The sequence below is a fragment of the Helianthus annuus genome, chromosome 14 (genome assembly GCF_002127325.2).
Source record: "Helianthus annuus cultivar XRQ/B chromosome 14, HanXRQr2.0-SUNRISE, whole genome shotgun sequence".
Lineage (NCBI taxonomy): Eukaryota > Viridiplantae > Streptophyta > Magnoliopsida > Asterales > Asteraceae > Helianthus > Helianthus annuus.
The window spans coordinates 173,176,769-173,194,183 of record NC_035446.2 but is presented as its reverse complement, the minus strand read 5'-3'; the positions used below and the strand labels follow the sequence as shown (position 1 = coordinate 173,194,183).

At 35.8% G+C, this 17,415-nt stretch overlaps 2 protein-coding genes across 3 annotated transcripts; one reads left to right on the top strand and one right to left on the bottom strand.

Moving 5' to 3' along the window:
- The first annotated feature begins 3,552 nt into the window (after nt 1-3,552).
- Nucleotides 3,553-5,564, top strand: LOC110937339 (DNA-binding protein BIN4). The gene is made up of 11 exons (XM_022179740.2): nt 3,553-3,704; nt 3,789-3,908; nt 3,983-4,079; nt 4,161-4,219; nt 4,303-4,356; nt 4,418-4,535; nt 4,614-4,660; nt 4,749-4,775; nt 4,848-4,923; nt 5,003-5,124; nt 5,192-5,564. The coding sequence occupies exons 1-11, from the start codon at nt 3,654-3,656 to the stop codon at nt 5,294-5,296; spliced, it is 876 nt and encodes a 291-aa protein (XP_022035432.1). The 5' UTR covers nt 3,553-3,653; the 3' UTR covers nt 5,297-5,564.
- Nucleotides 5,565-9,589: 4,025 nt separating this feature from the next.
- LOC110937337 (stomatin-like protein 2, mitochondrial) lies at nt 9,590-13,957 on the bottom strand. 2 transcript variants are annotated; one of them, XM_035983614.1, is made up of 10 exons: nt 13,810-13,953; nt 13,676-13,779; nt 13,347-13,590; nt 13,131-13,280; nt 10,973-11,030; nt 10,766-10,858; nt 10,521-10,586; nt 10,284-10,375; nt 10,121-10,180; nt 9,590-10,026 (listed from the first exon to the last, which is right to left on the bottom strand). In XM_035983614.1, exons 1-10 carry the CDS (start codon nt 13,852-13,854, stop codon nt 9,817-9,819), a joined length of 1,122 nt encoding a protein of 373 aa, XP_035839507.1. In that variant the 5' UTR covers nt 13,855-13,953; the 3' UTR covers nt 9,590-9,816. The 2 variants fall into 2 exon arrangements, with proteins under 2 accessions (XP_035839507.1, XP_022035431.1); XM_022179739.2 differs by having other exon boundaries at nt 13,676-13,957.
- Between the last annotated feature and the right edge of the window lie 3,458 nt (nt 13,958-17,415).

The window sequence follows — 17,415 nt, the reverse complement described above, 5'->3', positions numbered from 1 at the left end:
TTAAATAACCTTCACATAACCTAGAAATAAGTTTTGGATGGTTTGGTGTGTTGAAATCAAGTTTGTTCGATCGCAGGGACAATTTGTGTCAAACTGCGAAACTATACCGATTCATATAGTAACGAACATTCCGAAACTTGATCATAAGTTAAACATACCCTAAATATCCTTTACATAGCTTAGAAATAGGCTTTGAGGGGTTCGGTATGCTAAAATAAACTTATTTGATCAATAGGGACTAAAAGCGTCAAAAAGTGCATAAGTTTGCATTTTCACGCATATCTTACGTTCTGAATATATCCGGACACCCAAAAAATATCTTATTTTAGTGATTGGTGTGCAAAAATTCCATTCGTCACTTAATTTGGATCGTTTTTGCGTTCGTTACGATTTCCATCGTAATTAACCGAATAACGCAACCGTACGACCAAACGAACCGACATCCGAGATATTTTTGAACATATTTTAAGTTCCCTATACTTTAACTTCATTTTAGAGCCTTGAAATGGGGTTAACGGGGCTTAAACGTGTCAAAAATGCATCGAAAACCAAGTTTTGGGCTGCAGGGACCAAAACTGTCAATCTGTCAAACATGCCAGGCGGGGCGCGTAAGCCTGAGCCTATTCCTACGCGGGGTGCGATAGCAGCTCAGGTCAAAAACATTGAATCTGGACTTGGAGCTTGTTTTTTATGGTTTTAACACCTGATTTGGGATACCATCTGCTGAATTTTGATGGTTTATCATGTCCCCTTATATTTGAAAACCATTTGCCCATATGTATGGCCAAGATTGATCCCTCTTTAGCAAGAAATGATCCTAACGGTTTACCGAAAACTATAAATACCCAAGCCCTCATTCCATTTTCTACACCCCTGATCTGATTAATGCTATAAGTTGAAGCCTTTGCTTCATACCTGAGTGTTATAGATCAAGTTCTCCCTAGCTTGGACCCTTTGTAAGTTTCTTTCGTTCTTTTATTACTTTTCGAGCGTGAAAGTCAAACAGTATTTGACTTTCTGCTTTGACCAGTCTTTGGTCAACACAAAGTTCTTTTGAACTTTGCAACGTGAGCGTAATCACGATGGTTATAGTCTCTTGTGACTATACCTACTGATTACCATATTGACTAGGCGTAGTGACGAGTCGTAGTTTCGGTCAAAATGCGTATTTATGCGTATTTTGCAACCAAACTACTCTTAGGTATCAAAACACTTTGTTTTGATATCAAAACCTATTTTCTAACTTAGTTAAACATGTTCCAACATGTTTAGCTCGTCACTTTTAGTTTAGTGCTTGTTTAGAGTCGTAAGTCAAGCGGTCTAAACCACCGCTTAGACTTTCGAACTCGACCAGTTTGGTCGATCATTAGGATCCGACCAAGCATGTTTAATGACCATAGTTGCATAGGGAATAACCTTCCGAGTTTATACCTTATGGTCACATAGTTTAATTAGTTATATGATAGGTAGTTTATATGCCTTAGGTAAATGACCAAAATGCCCTTTTCATGCATATGTAACATAAACTTTTGTCACTTAACTGATTATGCAACATATTTAAACATGTTTAGGCATATAATACTTGTCATATGACTAGTTAGACGTCTCGAACGCGTTTTACACGGACGACGCGTTAAAGTAGCGTAAGCTACCTAAACGGGTCGTAACGGGTCGAAAGCACTTAGGTTTGGTTCCGACCTAGAATTTAGGCTTTGTTAAACCATATCACATGAGTCCAAACACTCATTTGGTTTACAAGACCTCATCCTATCCGATCTTCCGATTTAGGTGTCGATTTATTTGACTAGTGATTCGATTACTAGGTGCTACTTGAATTTCCTTGGTTTGCCTGAGCTTGTTGAGTTCTTTAGATCAAGGATACTTTGCACTTCGATGTGAGTACATAGATCCCCTCTTTTTACATGTTTTGTGGTAACTATGTGAGTACATAGTTCCCCTATTTTACTGTTTTCAATTGTTTTGGGGTGATTCATATGTATTAAAACGATTTCGAGGTTTTAACAATGATTTCAAAAACGAATACTATGGTTTATATTAAACTAATAACGATTTCGATAATGTGAATGAACTTGTTGGACGTATTTACATAACGAATAACATTCATTAGCATTGATCAAGCCGACCAGTATTAGGTTATGGTACCATAGGATCTGACAAATCCCGTTATCAGACTACACCCATGGTTATGTGTGGGGGTTATGGGTAACGACCGAATCTGTGATTGTTAACTTACCCTTTGGTGGTTTGTTAATGCGAGTTTCGATATAGTCGAGTTGCAAAGGTTTGGATGTTATTAGCGAGACGACCAAAAGTAGTTTCACAATTAAAACGAGAATGATTTTGGGACGAGTTAAACGATTTGATCAAATGATTGGTTTTGGGTTGTGATTAGATAATGGGACGGGTGTAACATGATAAAAACATGGTAGATACGCTGCTGGTACATCTTATATATAAGTGCTTTTATCATATTACATTCCGTGTCATTATTTAGTTCACTTGGGAAACAATTTTGAAACGATGTCACACAACGATGTTTTCGAAATGATATAAACCATACGAGTTTTGTAACGAGAACAAATTTACGATTTGGTTTACTTAAACAAACGTTTTGGGTTAAGAATCATGGCTACGAGATTTTATAAACTATAACCAACTTGATTTGAGTTGGTTAATCATGTTGCAATACACTTCTCAAAACGAGGTTTGTAACTTTTGACTCTTGTAGTCTATTGAGGTACTGCAACATATAAACGAGGCATGAATCCGATACTCTCATAAAACCTATGTGCTCGCCAGCAATTTCTTTGCTGACTTTGTTTTTACATAGGTTTCAGGTGGTGTTGAATGATGTTGGTTGCTAGGATGCATGTTCACTTAGGATCTGGACGAGGCCTTAATGACATAATAACAATGATAGACGATGTGTAACTTGTTTGTTTTGTTTTAAGACAATGTAAATTATCTAATGAATCAATAAAACGAAACTTTTGAATCCATGGTTGTGAAACGATGATTCTGTTACAACACTCCCCGACGTTTCCGCCGCTGTTTCGTTGTTTTAACGCGGTCGGGGTATGACATTAAAGCATTATCGACTTGTAACTTTTAATCCGTGCGTCGATATTGAACAAGACAACTAACGAAACGTCGATAAAAATGTGTAGGTCGTCATGCTATATTTGGATTTTTTTTAAACTGTATAGTTTATAAGATATGTCAAGAAAACATAAAAAAATTATAAGTTTGTTGTGGAGGGATGAATTGTAACTAATCATCTATAATTTTGTTAAAACTTTAGGGATTTAAGTGTAATAAGTTTAGGGTCTAAAAAATAAATAGTATTTAAAACACCAAACTACCTTTATTTTAGAGGTCTTTCTATAAATAAAAGGGGGAAAGTTTTTATTTTTTTGGATATCTTAAAATACCCTAGTATAGATAGTGTAGATAAGAGGGTTTTTATTTTTTATTTTTTTTAAACTCGTGTAATGGAAAATCAATTGAAAATAAGAATTTTAGTAAAATAAGTTTATTTAGAGTTAAGGTAATTTAGTGAATAAAAGAAAAAAAGAGTTTGTTTTGTAGGTGCAGTGTGGTGTGGTGTTTAGGGTTTTGAAGAAGGAGGAAAAATGAGCAGCTCGTCGAGAGAATATTCTCCAGACTGGCTTCGTAATGTGGAGGTTTGGATTTACGATACTGAAATTGTAGTTTGCTACGCATCAGTCAGTTGTAATTACTGATTTTGAAATCTGATCTGTTGGCAGGCACCACCAACAACATCAATTTGGGCACTATCCTCCTCCTCCTCTTCCGATGCTGCTGCTGCTGCTGATGATGATGATGATCAACTTCCCATAAGCTCTGTCGTCAGGAAGTCCCCAAAAGTATCACTATTCTTATTCATTTCAAAGCTTCTTTGTTACTCTTAGTTTCTAATTCTCTGTATGTATGTGAACAGGAAACTAAAACTTGGGAGGAGGAGGAGGAGGAGGAGCAGCATGAAGCTCAACTCCCAAAGGTGGAAGAAGAAGAAACTTCAGCTTCGCGGCTACAAGGTAAATAAATACTAAGATTAAAAAAAAACCCTCGTTGCAGTTGACTTAGACTTGACTTGTTTCTTTACATTATTGCTACAGAGAATGATGATCACAAGGCTTTAGAAACAACTGATAAGAAGCAGCAAACCGGACCTTATGTAATCAAAATTGCTACTTGTCCACTGTAAATCGCTTTTCTTTTTCATTACACTAGTAGTATTATCATATGCTTGCATTGCAGATTTCATCTTCAAGGTTGCCTTTGCTGCTTGCTGATAAAGTCCAACGTTCAAAGGTAAGTATTAGGCGGTTAACTTGCCAGAAACAACTGTTGTCAACAATTCTTGTGTTTGCAGGTGCTTGTGGAGTGCGAAGGTGAATCTATAGATCTAAGTGGTGATTTGGGTTCTGTTGGGAGGGTGGTTATTTCAGATTCCCCATCTGGGAATCAAGATATGCTTTTGGATTTGAAAGGTATTATGCATTGCACCTAGTACTGGTTTCAATAAATAAATAAACGATACTATTATCTCTTTATTTTGATTGTTTTAGGAACTATCTACAAAACAACTATACTGCCTTCACGAACTTTTTGTGTTGTAAGTACCTCCATGATCTTGGAACTAGTCATGACATGACAACATCTCTCTTGCATGCATATTCATGCTTCTTCTTCTTCCTCTTCAGGTTAGCTTTGGCCAGTCAGAAGCTAAGGTCTGATTTTCAATATATGTTTTATCTATGAGATTATGCACATGTTTCAAAGGTTAAATCTCTGGATAACAGATAGAAGCAATAATGAATGATTTCATTCAGCTGAAGCCACAATCAAATGTTTATGAAGCTGAAACCATGGTTGAAGGTCAGCAGGGTTTGCTTTTGACGTTCTGGCTTGCACTTGCTATTTCCTTCCCTTGCTTACTTTTTTTCTTTTTGAGTAGGAACTCTGGAGGGTTTCTCATTTGACTCTGAAGATGAAGGTGATAAGCATGCTGCGCAGCGTCAAACGGATGAGAACGAGGGTGGTGAGCCGCAAAGCAATGGGAAAAGCAAAGGAAAATCTGTATGTCTTTTTTGCTTTTACTTTGACTAGCAATGGCTGTAGCATAAACATGTGTGGATGATTTCAGGAAACAACAAAAAAGAAGGGTAAAACAGCCGTGAAAAAGCCGGTAGCAAAGAAGGTTACTAAAAAGAAAGCTCCGGTGGCAAAGAAAACCAAGGCAAAGAAATGATGTAACCCCTGCCTGCCTGCCTGATTGTTTTTTAAGAGAAGAAAAAAGGAAAAGGCTAAGCATTAGATTGATTGGTTAGTGTTTATTTGTATGATTGTAGGATTCTTTTATACGCACTTGACACATGATATCTTGTTGTGGTTGTTTTTCATTCATCTAGAAGGTGAGGTATGAGTTGAATTCTTGATCACCATGTTTAGCTTGGAGATACCACAAATCATTCATTCTCTACTTAAAATGATGATATACAAATCATCATTTCATTTCATTTCATTTTAATTAACACTTAACTTGAAGACCAACTGAAACAAGAAGTTGGGATAAGATCCCTGATTCTCTCTGCAGTTGGAATTTATGAATACCTGTAAACGAAATGTGTTATTTGTTCTGACATTTGCATCGTTCCTTATTTATCTTTAAAGAATTACAAACATTTGTCTTCAACATTTTCAAATCTCAGCTCTGATATGAGTACCTAGTCTGCACCACCTTTACACTGTGCAACATTTTTCTTGTTTCATCGTGCAAGTTAATGATAAAGCCCCTCGCTTATGTGGTGAATACGTGGCTCTGACGTGACACTATAAAGCCTTTATACCACACACCCAGCCTAAGAACCTAGAAGAACACCAGGAATCGTCAGGTGATTGCTGTTTGAACCATATATAAACATATTCACCTTGATTCCGTACGTGACTATTGATGAAGTTTATGGCCTCTGTTATTAAACAGTTTATCACTACACATTAGGGTTTGGCAGGTTTGGGTAATGGGTTAGGATGGGTTTTGCTTATTTGGGCGATGGTCGTAGCAGAAGTGGTGGAATGGAGGTTGTAGGATGGTGGTGATCTGGGTGATTTGGGCGTGGGAGATGAGAGAAAAAAAGAATGCGTAGTTTTAGACTTTTAGGGTTTAGTTTACCCAGAAAGCTCATCCTAACCCACATGTTATTCTGTTATTTTCTAAAGTTACTCATCTTGACCCATTTAACAATTCTTGTTAACTCGACTTAACCCATCAACTACAAAAATAATACTCATCCTAACCTAAAGTTGAATGTATGGGTTGATTTTAACTCCACAGCAACCAATCCCTTTATTTCTTAGGCTGGCCGGGGCACAATCGGTGACCCCATGCGGGGACCGATCTCACCGAACGGTGAGGTGCTGCCTGTGCAGCGGGGAGCCAAAAACGGGGAGCCAAGGCGGTGAGGAGGCACCGAAGAGAGGAGAGGAGAGAGAAGGTGGGGTCCATTCAATCAACCAATGAATTTTTTTTTTTTTAAATAAAAAACCAAGTCACCTAAGAGGGGAGTGCCGCCATCAATTTAGGGTGTGAGAGGAGTTTAAGAGGGGAGTTGACGTGGCACACGAGGATTGGTTATGCGTAAGAGAGGGGACTCTGTCCCTCTTAGAGGAGTGCTCCTTACACCCTTAACATCAGGTCAATACCATTAAAGTTTGTGCCACTGTGAGTCCGAAATGATATTGATTATTGACCCATTTAAATATTAATATACCCTTGTTAGGTAATTAAAATTTTTATTAAGTAGGAGGTGAATAAAGATATAACCTGCTACTTCTTTTAAATTTTCTAACAATATATAAAATTTGAAATAACATTTTTATAATATTAAACTTCAATAAAAAAAAATAAGTAGATGTGGGAAAAGATCAAATAGGAAGTTTATTTTGGCTAGGAAGTGTAGGAAGCAATAGGATTAGGACATGTGTCAACATTTAAAATAAAGAAAAAGGGTATTTTAGTCAATCCAACTCTTTCATCTTCCTTTTCAAAACCCATTAACTTTAAAACCCACTATTTTCAAAACCCACCATCTTCAACCATTTCTTCACTTTCTATCTCAATAGTGCGATTTTCATCACCATTCAATGATTCTAACACCCGATCAACGTGTTCTTCAGCTTTTTTGAAGAAAACCCAGTTTAATTTCATACAAAATCTCGTTTTTCCAGTGATTTTGAAGATAATCACTCGATCCGTTCGATTCGAGCGCTGATAAGTGTTTCAATCATTCAAAATTCGTCAATTGTTGAAGAAATTACTTCGATCCATGTAAGAAATTCTTTAATTTCATTTTTACGATCTGGGTTTTTGATTTAGTCATTGCGTTTTACGATCTTGGCGGGGGGTCCGGGGGCAGCGCCCCTGGTAGCGGGGTCCCAGGGGCGGCAGCCCCTGGCGGGGTCCAAGGGGCAGAGCCCCTGGCTGGGGTTAGCTCGGAAAAATTCTTTTTCGATTAAATTGTTGTAATAAAAATGCATCAGAAAAATTAATTTTCTGTAAATTGCCTCTGGAAACTGCATTCGTAAACTGCATTGGTTCAGACAGTTCACAGCACAGACAATTCACAGCACAGACAAAACTATTGTCATGGTTCAATGCGTTTTAGAGAGAACACTTTCTTTGGTGTTTTTAGGCAATTGCGTTTTAGAACTAAAACATTTTTATTTGTTTTCTGAACATTGCGTTTTAGAAAAACACATTCTTGAAGTGTTTTTGGTGCATTGCGTTTTAGGTAAAACACTTTTTTAGGTGTTTTCAGTCCATTGCGTTTTACAGAGAACAATTTCTTTTGTTTTTTAGTCAATTGCGTTTTAGAATGAGTCATTTTTAAGTGTTTTCAGTCCATTGCGTTTTAGAAAACAGACATTTTAAGTGTTTTCTGGCCATTGCGTTTTAGAAATAAGACATTTGTTTGTGTTTTTGGTGCATTGCGTTTTAGGTAAAAACACATTTTTATGTGTTTTTAGTCCATTGCGTTTTAGAAAGTACAATTTTTTTTTGAGTTTTTAGGCTATTGCGTTTTAGAAATAAGACATTTCTTTGTGTTTTTTGGCCATTGCGTTTTACAAAAATGACATTTCTTTGTGTTTTTTGTGCATTGCGTTTTAGGTAAAACACATTTTTATGTGTTTTTAGTCCATTGCGTTTTAGAAAATACAATTTCTTTTGAGTTTTTAGCTATTGCGTTTTAGAAATAAGACATTTCTTTGTGTTTTCTGGCCATTGCGTTTTACAAAAAAGACATTTCTTTGTGTTTTTGGTCCATTGCGTTTTAGAAAATGTCATTTTTTAGGTTTTTTTTTTTCATTGCGTTTTACGTAACTGAGGGTTTTTCTATTGCGTTTTACGCAACTGGGTTTTAATTTTTTTTTTTGAAAATATAACAATAGTATACTCGTTTTAAAGATAAAAAAAACGCTCGTTTTTTGGTGCAATTTTTATAAAAAATAATGTCGTATGAAAGAGTTAGTAATATTTAAAAAATGGAGGGGGGAAATTGGAGGAGAGAAAAACTATTGGCTTGGATTGACCAGAATACCCCTAAACAAACCCACGCGCCTCTTTTCTTCCCTTTAATTTCCATCATTTAATCTTAGCCCTTGATTAACTAAATGGATGGTCAAGATCACTTACTAGCCTTCCTAGCAAAATAAACTTTCTATTGTATCTTCACCCAAGTAGATGTATACATATTTAAAAATTTTCAAAAGAAAAAAAAAATTGGTTTATGGATCTTGTAAAGTGTTATATATCGGAAATTACGCCTATTTTATAAACAGACCAAATGCAAAGGAAAAAAAATACAAAAAACCAAAACAGGAACCTTCAACAAAGTTAGGTTTTCTGTAAATACTTTAGTTAATTTACCAGACTACCAATTTTTTTTTAAGCCTTAGTTAAAACTTATCATTACATTACATAGAAGAGTAAGTGCACTGCCTAAGGTTGGGTGTAATGGGATTAGGATAAAGTTAGTGCTGACTAGACGCCTATTATAAACCGCCCTCAAGGGGCGTTAGCCCCTTTTGGCGTGAATGGGCTCATGATAGAAGTGAGTGTTACCACCTTTTTCACTTGTTCTTTTAATTTTCACATGACTACTTTCTTATAAATTCTACTTAGTTTATATGTAAACTAGCTAAAACCCGATGCATAGAAATTTAAAAAAAAAAAAAAAGCAAACACAATTTCTAAAACATCACGCAAATATAACCAAGTTAGTGATAAATGCCAATTTACAAAAGTTAAAGGGTTAAAGAAGCAAATTATAAATGTTGAGGAGAGAGGGAATAAAAGTGTAAAGTGTAAAAGTGGAGGGGTGTCAGTGGGAAATGCCACATTTATGTTTAAGATATATAACAATATGTAAAATGCATTTGTTTCTAGGATTTTTAGGCTGAACATGGATCTTGGCTGGCTCTCGAAACTCACCAGCCGGCAAACAATAACATAAGAAGAATATCATTTTAACCACTAATCCAGGTATAGATAAACAAGCATTATATTTTAAAGCAAGAAGGTGAGGCATTTTAGATGAACAGAACAATTTTAGGCAATGGATTTTAGTAATCCACTCTTTGAAGATGATGTAATCAACTTGTTCATTTATTGATAAAAGACCCAAAGAAAATGTCTTCCAATCCAATTGACCAACTATATGCAAAATCACCTTAGGCCGAGTTCAAGTAGCTCCCTAGAGTAAAGTAAATTGGTCAGTTCTTTCTTTTGTCTTGAAGGGAAAAAACAGGGCTGGAGTGGGTCTCCTTGCTATCTGACTGGATTGAGGCTGGGGCTGGGGGTGTGGAGTCGGGGAGGGCGGTTTTTGCGGGATCCTGACCAATTAAGCTTTTGTATATGTTGAGAGCCTGGGCCATCATGCTAGCAGGGTTTGAAGCACTCATAGGGAGTAACAGCGTTGTGCTCTACAACAAAAAAACCAAAAGAAAAGAAAAGTTGATGTATGTATTAAGAAGGCCAAATTATTTAACGATGGAACTTTGATTATCAACCACTCACCTCCTTCGCCACGTTTCCAAAAGCATTGATGTATTGTTCTGCCACACGCAAGCTTGCTGCCTGCAAACACAACTCATCATTCAGCTTCAATATATGTTCACACCAGACAGACAACCTCGTTTCCTTTTTAAAGTGGCAGATACTACTAATGATCTGAGCTTACCTCAACTCCTCCATTTTCTTTGAGAGCTTGAGAAACCAATGCAATTCCTTTGTTTGTTGCTTGAGCTCTAGCCAATATAGCCTCTGCTTCTCCTGAATTCATACATACAAAAGCAAGAAAAATTTCCACATTAAGGAGTTTTCTTGCTTCTTAAAACAGTTTTGTGTCTTTCTCTTATGACCTTCAACGTGGTGTTTGGTGATTTTTTTGGAAAGATCAGTTTTTTACATAACTTACCCTGAGCTTCCAACATCATCGAGCTCTTCTTTCCATCAGCAATGTTAATGTGCGCCTGTCTTTCTCCTGAATATTACAACAGAAAAACATTTATGCTCGACAAACTACCTCCATTCCCGTATCAATTGCATAGAAAAAGTCATGTATCAGGTTCTCTCTATTAGTGACAAGGTATGCAATATATAGACTGTTCAGGTAAAAACGATGGTCCTCAAGAGAAACATACAGATGAGATGAAGTGTTACCTTCCGACTCAAGAATCTGGGCTCTCTTTTTACGCTCTGCTTCAGCCTGCATCTCCATAGCAGCTTTCACACCACGTGGAGGAGATATATCCCCTACATACAAAACAAAACATTACTATGAGCTCCAACTACCAGTAACAAAGTTTCATCCTAAACTATAAACTCAGCACTCAACAGTATGTCTGATTAATTGATGAATAAATTTACTTATTTCATAACGAAGACATTGCAGTCCCCAGTCTTTTGCAGCTTCATTGATTGCTATCTGCAAAAAAAGCACATTGCTAAAGCCATTCATTTTGCCCACATTGACAGCAAAACTCCAACTCTTTTTACGATAATTATAATAAGAAGAAACACAACAAACTTTCCTGAAATGAAAATGGTGGACCATACAGTTAAAAGAAAATACAGGTGTATAGCATGCAACAAAAGTCTCTTCAAATGTTAAGTTGACATAATTTGTAGTGTGAAGGTATTAACAATGTTCAGTGATTCAGAATTCCTATAAAATGCTGCATAAGCATAGCACCATGAGTCACCGTAGTGTATTTGTGTTGGAAAATCATCCATGACATCATCCATATCTTTAACAGGAGATAACCTAGTACAAGCTTTCCTATTCTCAAGAGTCCAACCACCTCCTTGTTAGGGCTGGAACTGATGCACACAAACGCACTAAAAAGAAAAGAGAAACCCAAGCAAAAGAATTTACATGGCGTGACCTACGTCCACGACTGCAACTAATACTCTTTTATTTAGGTGCTCAAGAAACTACAATGGCCCTAACATCTACATGTAATAACTGATAAAGGGTTTACAACTTTGGGAACAAGAAACGTTAGATATAGAAACATGCCTAATCCACTTCTGCGTAGAAAAAAAAATTAGGGCCGACTTCCCATATTCTTGATCTTCTCAATTGATGAACGGACATACAAGTTACAAGGGATAGCAATGGATGCCGGCTTCAGCTACTTTCCGGCAACTCCTGTGCTACCAAACGCATCGCTACAACTGACAACCGGATGCCACAGCGACCTACCACGTCCATTGGTGGGGTCACCATACATGGATTTTTATACCAGTCCGCAGAACTCCCCTCGAGACGTTTGGATTCGACTTGAGAACAAGTTGTTTCTCCAGGCAGGTAGTGTTGATACGAACCAAAAGCTGGATCAAACGGGTCAGGGCAAACCAAGTTAATGCTGGGTGTCGGAAGTGACTTAAAATTCAGGAGGTGGGGAAGTGGGACTGTGGGAGCAAAACGGCTGATTAGATTTAGAGTTTATATATCCAAGTCTTGTTTAGGTTTAAGTGCCTTGGTTATTATTATTTGTATTGTGGTCTGAATTCGGATACTAAGCCCTCTTGACTATCTTGTTTTAATATAATTAGAGTTCTGGTTTCTATCACAAGCCTTCCTGACTGGCTTTTCTAAACCTCTCTATACTATTCGTTCATTCTGAGTCTGTAAACTAGCTCTGGGTATTTCCCAGTCACATGGAACGCGGTACGCTCCGGTACGCGGTACGAAAACCGGTACGCAGGTCGTGCTTTTCTAAAAATCGGTACGTTGGGGGGTAGGTTCATTTGGGAACGCTAATTCGGTACATGGTACGGTGTATCCTATGGCTTACCACTGTAGTCTGGTACACGTATCACATATATAAAAAAGTATAAAATAGATCTTTCATTAATAGGTAACATGGGATGGGTAATAATTATAGTGTGAAAAGTTAATGGCGCCAATTATAAAAAGCCGGAAAAAACTGTTCACTTACCTCAGTTATACACTGTAAAATAGCGGCAATTGTAGTGTGAAAAGTTAAATGGCGGCAATTAAAAACAGAGGGAAACAGAACTGTTATACATCTTTGATGCAAGTTAAACCCCTACCTTTCTCTTCTCTTATATTGGCAGCCTAGATTTAAACCATTATATGTCAACCCTCACAACAATGTAAGATATAGGAACCACTTTTCTCGTTACATCCTAATTAAGTTTGAGCACAAATAAGTTAGAGAGTTGCTAGTACCAAAAGAGAGACATATACAAGCTCTGAGACTGATTTATATATAAACATTAGAGGATACAGGATATGAAAATAACCTCATTGCAGTAAGAAGCCTACTTTTAGGTGGTTTACATGATTGTTGATTTCACAAAATTGAAGTGTTAGGAAATGTCGAGAACATAATCATGGCCTTCCAACTAGATATGATCCCATTGGTTGTAGTATGCTTTCCTAGAGGTCCTAAAGCTAAACCAACATACCTTAAAGCATATATTGTTTTCAATCAGCTTACGACAATTACGATTGAGATGACTAAAGGAATAATAATAATAAGATAGAGAAACGAACCACTATCTTTTCATTCAAGGTGTCCCTTTCTTCAAAGGTTTTATCAAGAGTGATCTTGCCAAGCTCACTGCGCATAGTGGTCTGGGCAAGCTGAATGACGGCGTAAAGGGGATTCTCAACTCCATATGAAGCCAGCTTAGGGTCGACGATCTGCAGCAGGGAAAGATAGGAAGTGTAAACGTGGAACAGTAGAAATAGTTGTGAGGGGCTAGGTACCTTAACATAGAGGACTCCGTCTATCAAGATGCTGACATTGTCCTTGGTAATGGCGGATTGATCAGGGACAGGAATGGCCTCCTCTTTAAGAGAATGGACGTAGGCAATTTTGTCAACGAGAGGAATCAAGAGGTGAATCCCAGGTTCCAGAGTCTTAGCGTACTTTCCAAACCTTTCAATCACAAAAGCCTTCTTCTCCGGTACTATCCGGACGCCCCAATTAACAGGCGGTGGAGCTTCATAACTTGTTGTCAATAATTAACAAAGCTAAAATTAAACAAACTAAATACATACAGCATCATAACCACCAGGAAGGAGGAGTCACCTACCTGTTACTAGGATCGCGAGAGGCGCGGAAATGGCGGACCAAGGAGGGGGGGCGATGCTTGACCAGGGAAGATGAAGTTGAGATTGCTGCTCGAATCGGCGTTTGGTTTAGTGATCTGAGTGCGTTCGGCGTTTGGTTGAGTGATCTGAGTGCGTTCATCGATCTCAACAGCCGACTCATTGTCAAAGTTGCAGTTGCAGTTTGAGAGAAACCCTAGTTAAACCCAATTATGTCTTGCTCTCCAAGACAACCAACAGGCTGGCCACGCCTATCTCCTTCAATTAAACCTTTATTTTCTTTTCCTTTTTCTTTTAAATCACCATCCAGATTTCATAAGCCATCAACTAAGGGGTAAATATTAAAATGTGATACTTTAGAAAATCCTATAGTTATGTTTACATAAAATCATAAGAGAAGAGAGATTGACCTCAAATACTAGGGGCACTTGCCCCCTTCCTTCCTATTATGTTATGAGGCTGATTCATATTTAACCGTGTAACGCTAGTCTTCTTATTATTTTTTGTTTAACAGTTTAACTTATCATCATTGAATTCCTATCGTATCAGTTTTCTCTAATAAGAGAACATAGAAGTACACATATTTATTTGTGTAATTTTGCTTATTATGAAAACTCAAAGTATTGCGAGAATCGAAAAAACGAATCTATATCTATATCTATATCTATATATAGTAATAAATGAGATGATTTGGGTCATGTGTCATTGGATGGTGGAACAACTTTGCTTATGTGACATTCATTGGTTTAGTGAAGGATGATTTTGGGAGGGAATTCATCTAATCTATAAATATAATAAAAGAAACCATGTTAGGGACACATGGTGTTCTATGAGTCAGTCTTAATTATTTTTTCTAAATATTTATTATGAAAAATCAATTATTGATAATATTAAATTTAAAATTTATAGAAAAGATTTTAATGATAAAGACAAAGATAACTGATAATAATATATTAATTTTTATAATCATATATTAATTATTTAAATCTAAAAAAATATATGAGCGTTTTAAATATTTATAAAGATAAATATTTTATTTAATTGGTAGTTTTAATTGTTTTTATATTTTGATGATAAGGATAAGGATAACTGATAATCACATATTAAAATAAAAATATTTATTTAATCAACAGTTTCGTTAAAATGATTTATTCAATACATGTAGAACATATATATTTTTTTATACATGGTATATTTAGAATCATATTTCTAATAAAGGATCTCATTATCCTGTTTTACACTCCAATGAAATAATAATATTAAATCATAATATTTAGCTTATCTCTTGTATATTTAATATTTTTTACCAAAATGTTTCTTTTCTTTTTTTTCTGCTGATTATCCAACATCAGGTAATACGTAAGTTTCTAACCTAATAATAAATAAAAAAACAAAGTAAAATGTTATAAACCATGTAATACACAACTCTCTAACCTAATAAAAATAAAGTGAGATGTTACAATAAGTAAATAGTACCTCAAAATTCTTTTTGTTAGAAAACACATCTTAATGACTAAATGTTTTAAGAGATTACATTATTCATATAAGACATGTGTTTATTCAAATCGTGCAATACACGAGTTTTTAAAAGATGTAACTATTTTATTGCTTAGTATATAAAAATGTATTTATTCAACCCGTGTAATACACAGGGTTCTAACCTAGTTCTCTATAAACAAACAAAATTTGATAAAACACAAACCAAAACCTTACTTTCACGCGGGATCCGGATTGTTTGGGTCGGTTTTTTCGGGTTTAAAAAAAAAACCCAATTTGAATATGGATACTATATATTCTTTTGACTCAATTATTGTTCATAAACATCTTCCCACGACAAGTTCTTTCTCTCTGTTCTCTCTCTTCTACTTACCTTCTCCAATCATAATCTTAAAGCAAGAATCCTTCACAAATCAAAGGTAAACTACATGATCGAAGCGAAATACTCTTTATTTATGTTCTTCGATCGTATAGGAGCTTATTTTTGTTCAAAACCCTTTCGGCAAATGCTAATGATTTTTGTCGTTCTTTTTTTGTAGATCATTCCACTTATTATGCAGGTATGTAAACTAGATTAGATTGTTATGTAATGCTTAATCGCACTTTTTTTAATCATTTTTCTGTATTTTTTTGTTGCTGATGATGATTTAAATTCTCCGATTCTAATCTTATGAATGGATCTATTCTTAATGTCTTCAAAGAGTGATGTTGTTACAGAATTTTTTTTATTTTGGTTTTTGTTTTTTCATGATAAACCCTAAATTTTATGCAACTGCAGGACTCTGAATCTTCGTCGAACAGAAGAGGTAAGTTTAATTTTATCGTTGTTTTGGTGTTTGTTGATCCGGTAATTCTTATAGGTTTAATCGTTTATGCTAATCTGTATAATTTTTTAGTTATTTTTTTATTTTTGCAAATCTAACTATTATATTTTTTAAAATTTGAATATCTTTGTTTTCTTAGTAATAAATTTTGTAAGCCATTAAAGATTTCGTTATTTCCTTTATTTTTAGTATGATAAGGTTTTCCGGAATTAAGGTGTCTATTTCTATAAATAAATGATGTTACGTTTTTTTAAACCCTTTTTGTTTGTTTCGGGTTTATATGTTTTCCCGCTATTATGAGTTTATTTCTATAAATAATTTACCGTTTTTACGTGTTTAAAACCGTTCATATTTAATTTGTAGGTATGGATCCGAGTAACAACAGTCCTTCATTCTTAAAGCTGATTGAGGACGATGATCCTATTTTTTGGTATGTTTATTGGTTTTATGATTACTAAACATATTGTATTTAAACTTATGTATTTAATTTATTTTTTCACTGATAGGAAATACCTAATGACTTTGCTTCATTAATGTGGGGAGAACAACCACCTTACAAGGAATCTGTTAAGATTGTTGATGGTAACAACACATGGTTTGTAAGATTAAAAAGAACTGCTTTGGGCCCTGTACTTGGTGGCGGCTTCACCAAAGTTGTTCGGGACAGTGGTATAAGAAAAAATGACTATCTTTTGTTTCAGTCTTTTGGACCATCATCATTCTTTGTTTCAGTGTTTAAATCATGTGTTCACGAAAACTGCTTTATCTCCAAAATCATACCTGAGGATGACGTTACTGTAAGTAGTATATATTATACAATCAGTTTGTTGAATATCTGTTTGTTTCTGTATATTGGTTATTGTCACTCCCCAACCGATGGCGAAAACATCGGGGTGCGGCACTGAGCGAAACAGATTGTTCAGGATAAATCCATAACAACTAATATTACCGAATATTTAACGTTAAGTCCCATACCAAAACATATCCAGCAAAATATTTATTACAGACATATATCTCATAAACAAATAAACTGCTCCGACAACTCAGATTTAAATTGTTCGTTTCTAGACTCTTCCTACTCGATTCCACATAGCAGATAAGCATCCTAAGCACCTGTCACATACGTTAAAATAAAAGTCAATACACATAGTGTAAAGGTGAGCATACAAGTTTAATAGTATAGTAGAGTTCGAAATCGTTTGCGCATAACCAGCATGATATATAAAGTGAAAGCTAGTAGGTTATCGACAGAGAAATATGCACAGACGTGACTGCGAGTTGTAGAATGCGCAACATATATCCCCGCTGGGACACGTGAAGTAAAGCCCTTAACAACCCTGTCCACAACAGGTGCTGAGTCCAAACTATAGTACTATCGTTGCTAAGGTGTCAGGCAACAATCA

Coding starts and splice junctions, on each gene's coding strand:
- LOC110937339 (XM_022179740.2), top strand. CDS start 3,654: ATGAGCAGCTCGTCGAGAGAATATTCTCCAGACTGGCTTCGTAATGTG. Junction 3,909..3,982: donor TCGTCAGGAAGTCCCCAAAA/GTATCACTATTC, acceptor GTATGTGAACAG/GAAACTAAAACTTGGGAGGA. Junction 4,220..4,302: donor AGCAGCAAACCGGACCTTAT/GTAATCAAAATT, acceptor CTTGCATTGCAG/ATTTCATCTTCAAGGTTGCC.
- LOC110937337 (XM_022179739.2), bottom strand. CDS start 13,854: ATGAGTCGGCTGTTGAGATCGATGAACGCACTCAGATCACTCAACCAA. Junction 13,591..13,675: donor TCTCGCGATCCTAGTAACAG/GTAGGTGACTCC, acceptor ATTGACAACAAG/TTATGAAGCTCCACCGCCTG. Junction 10,181..10,283: donor AAGAAAATGGAGGAGTTGAG/GTAAGCTCAGAT, acceptor TTGTGTTTGCAG/GCAGCAAGCTTGCGTGTGGC.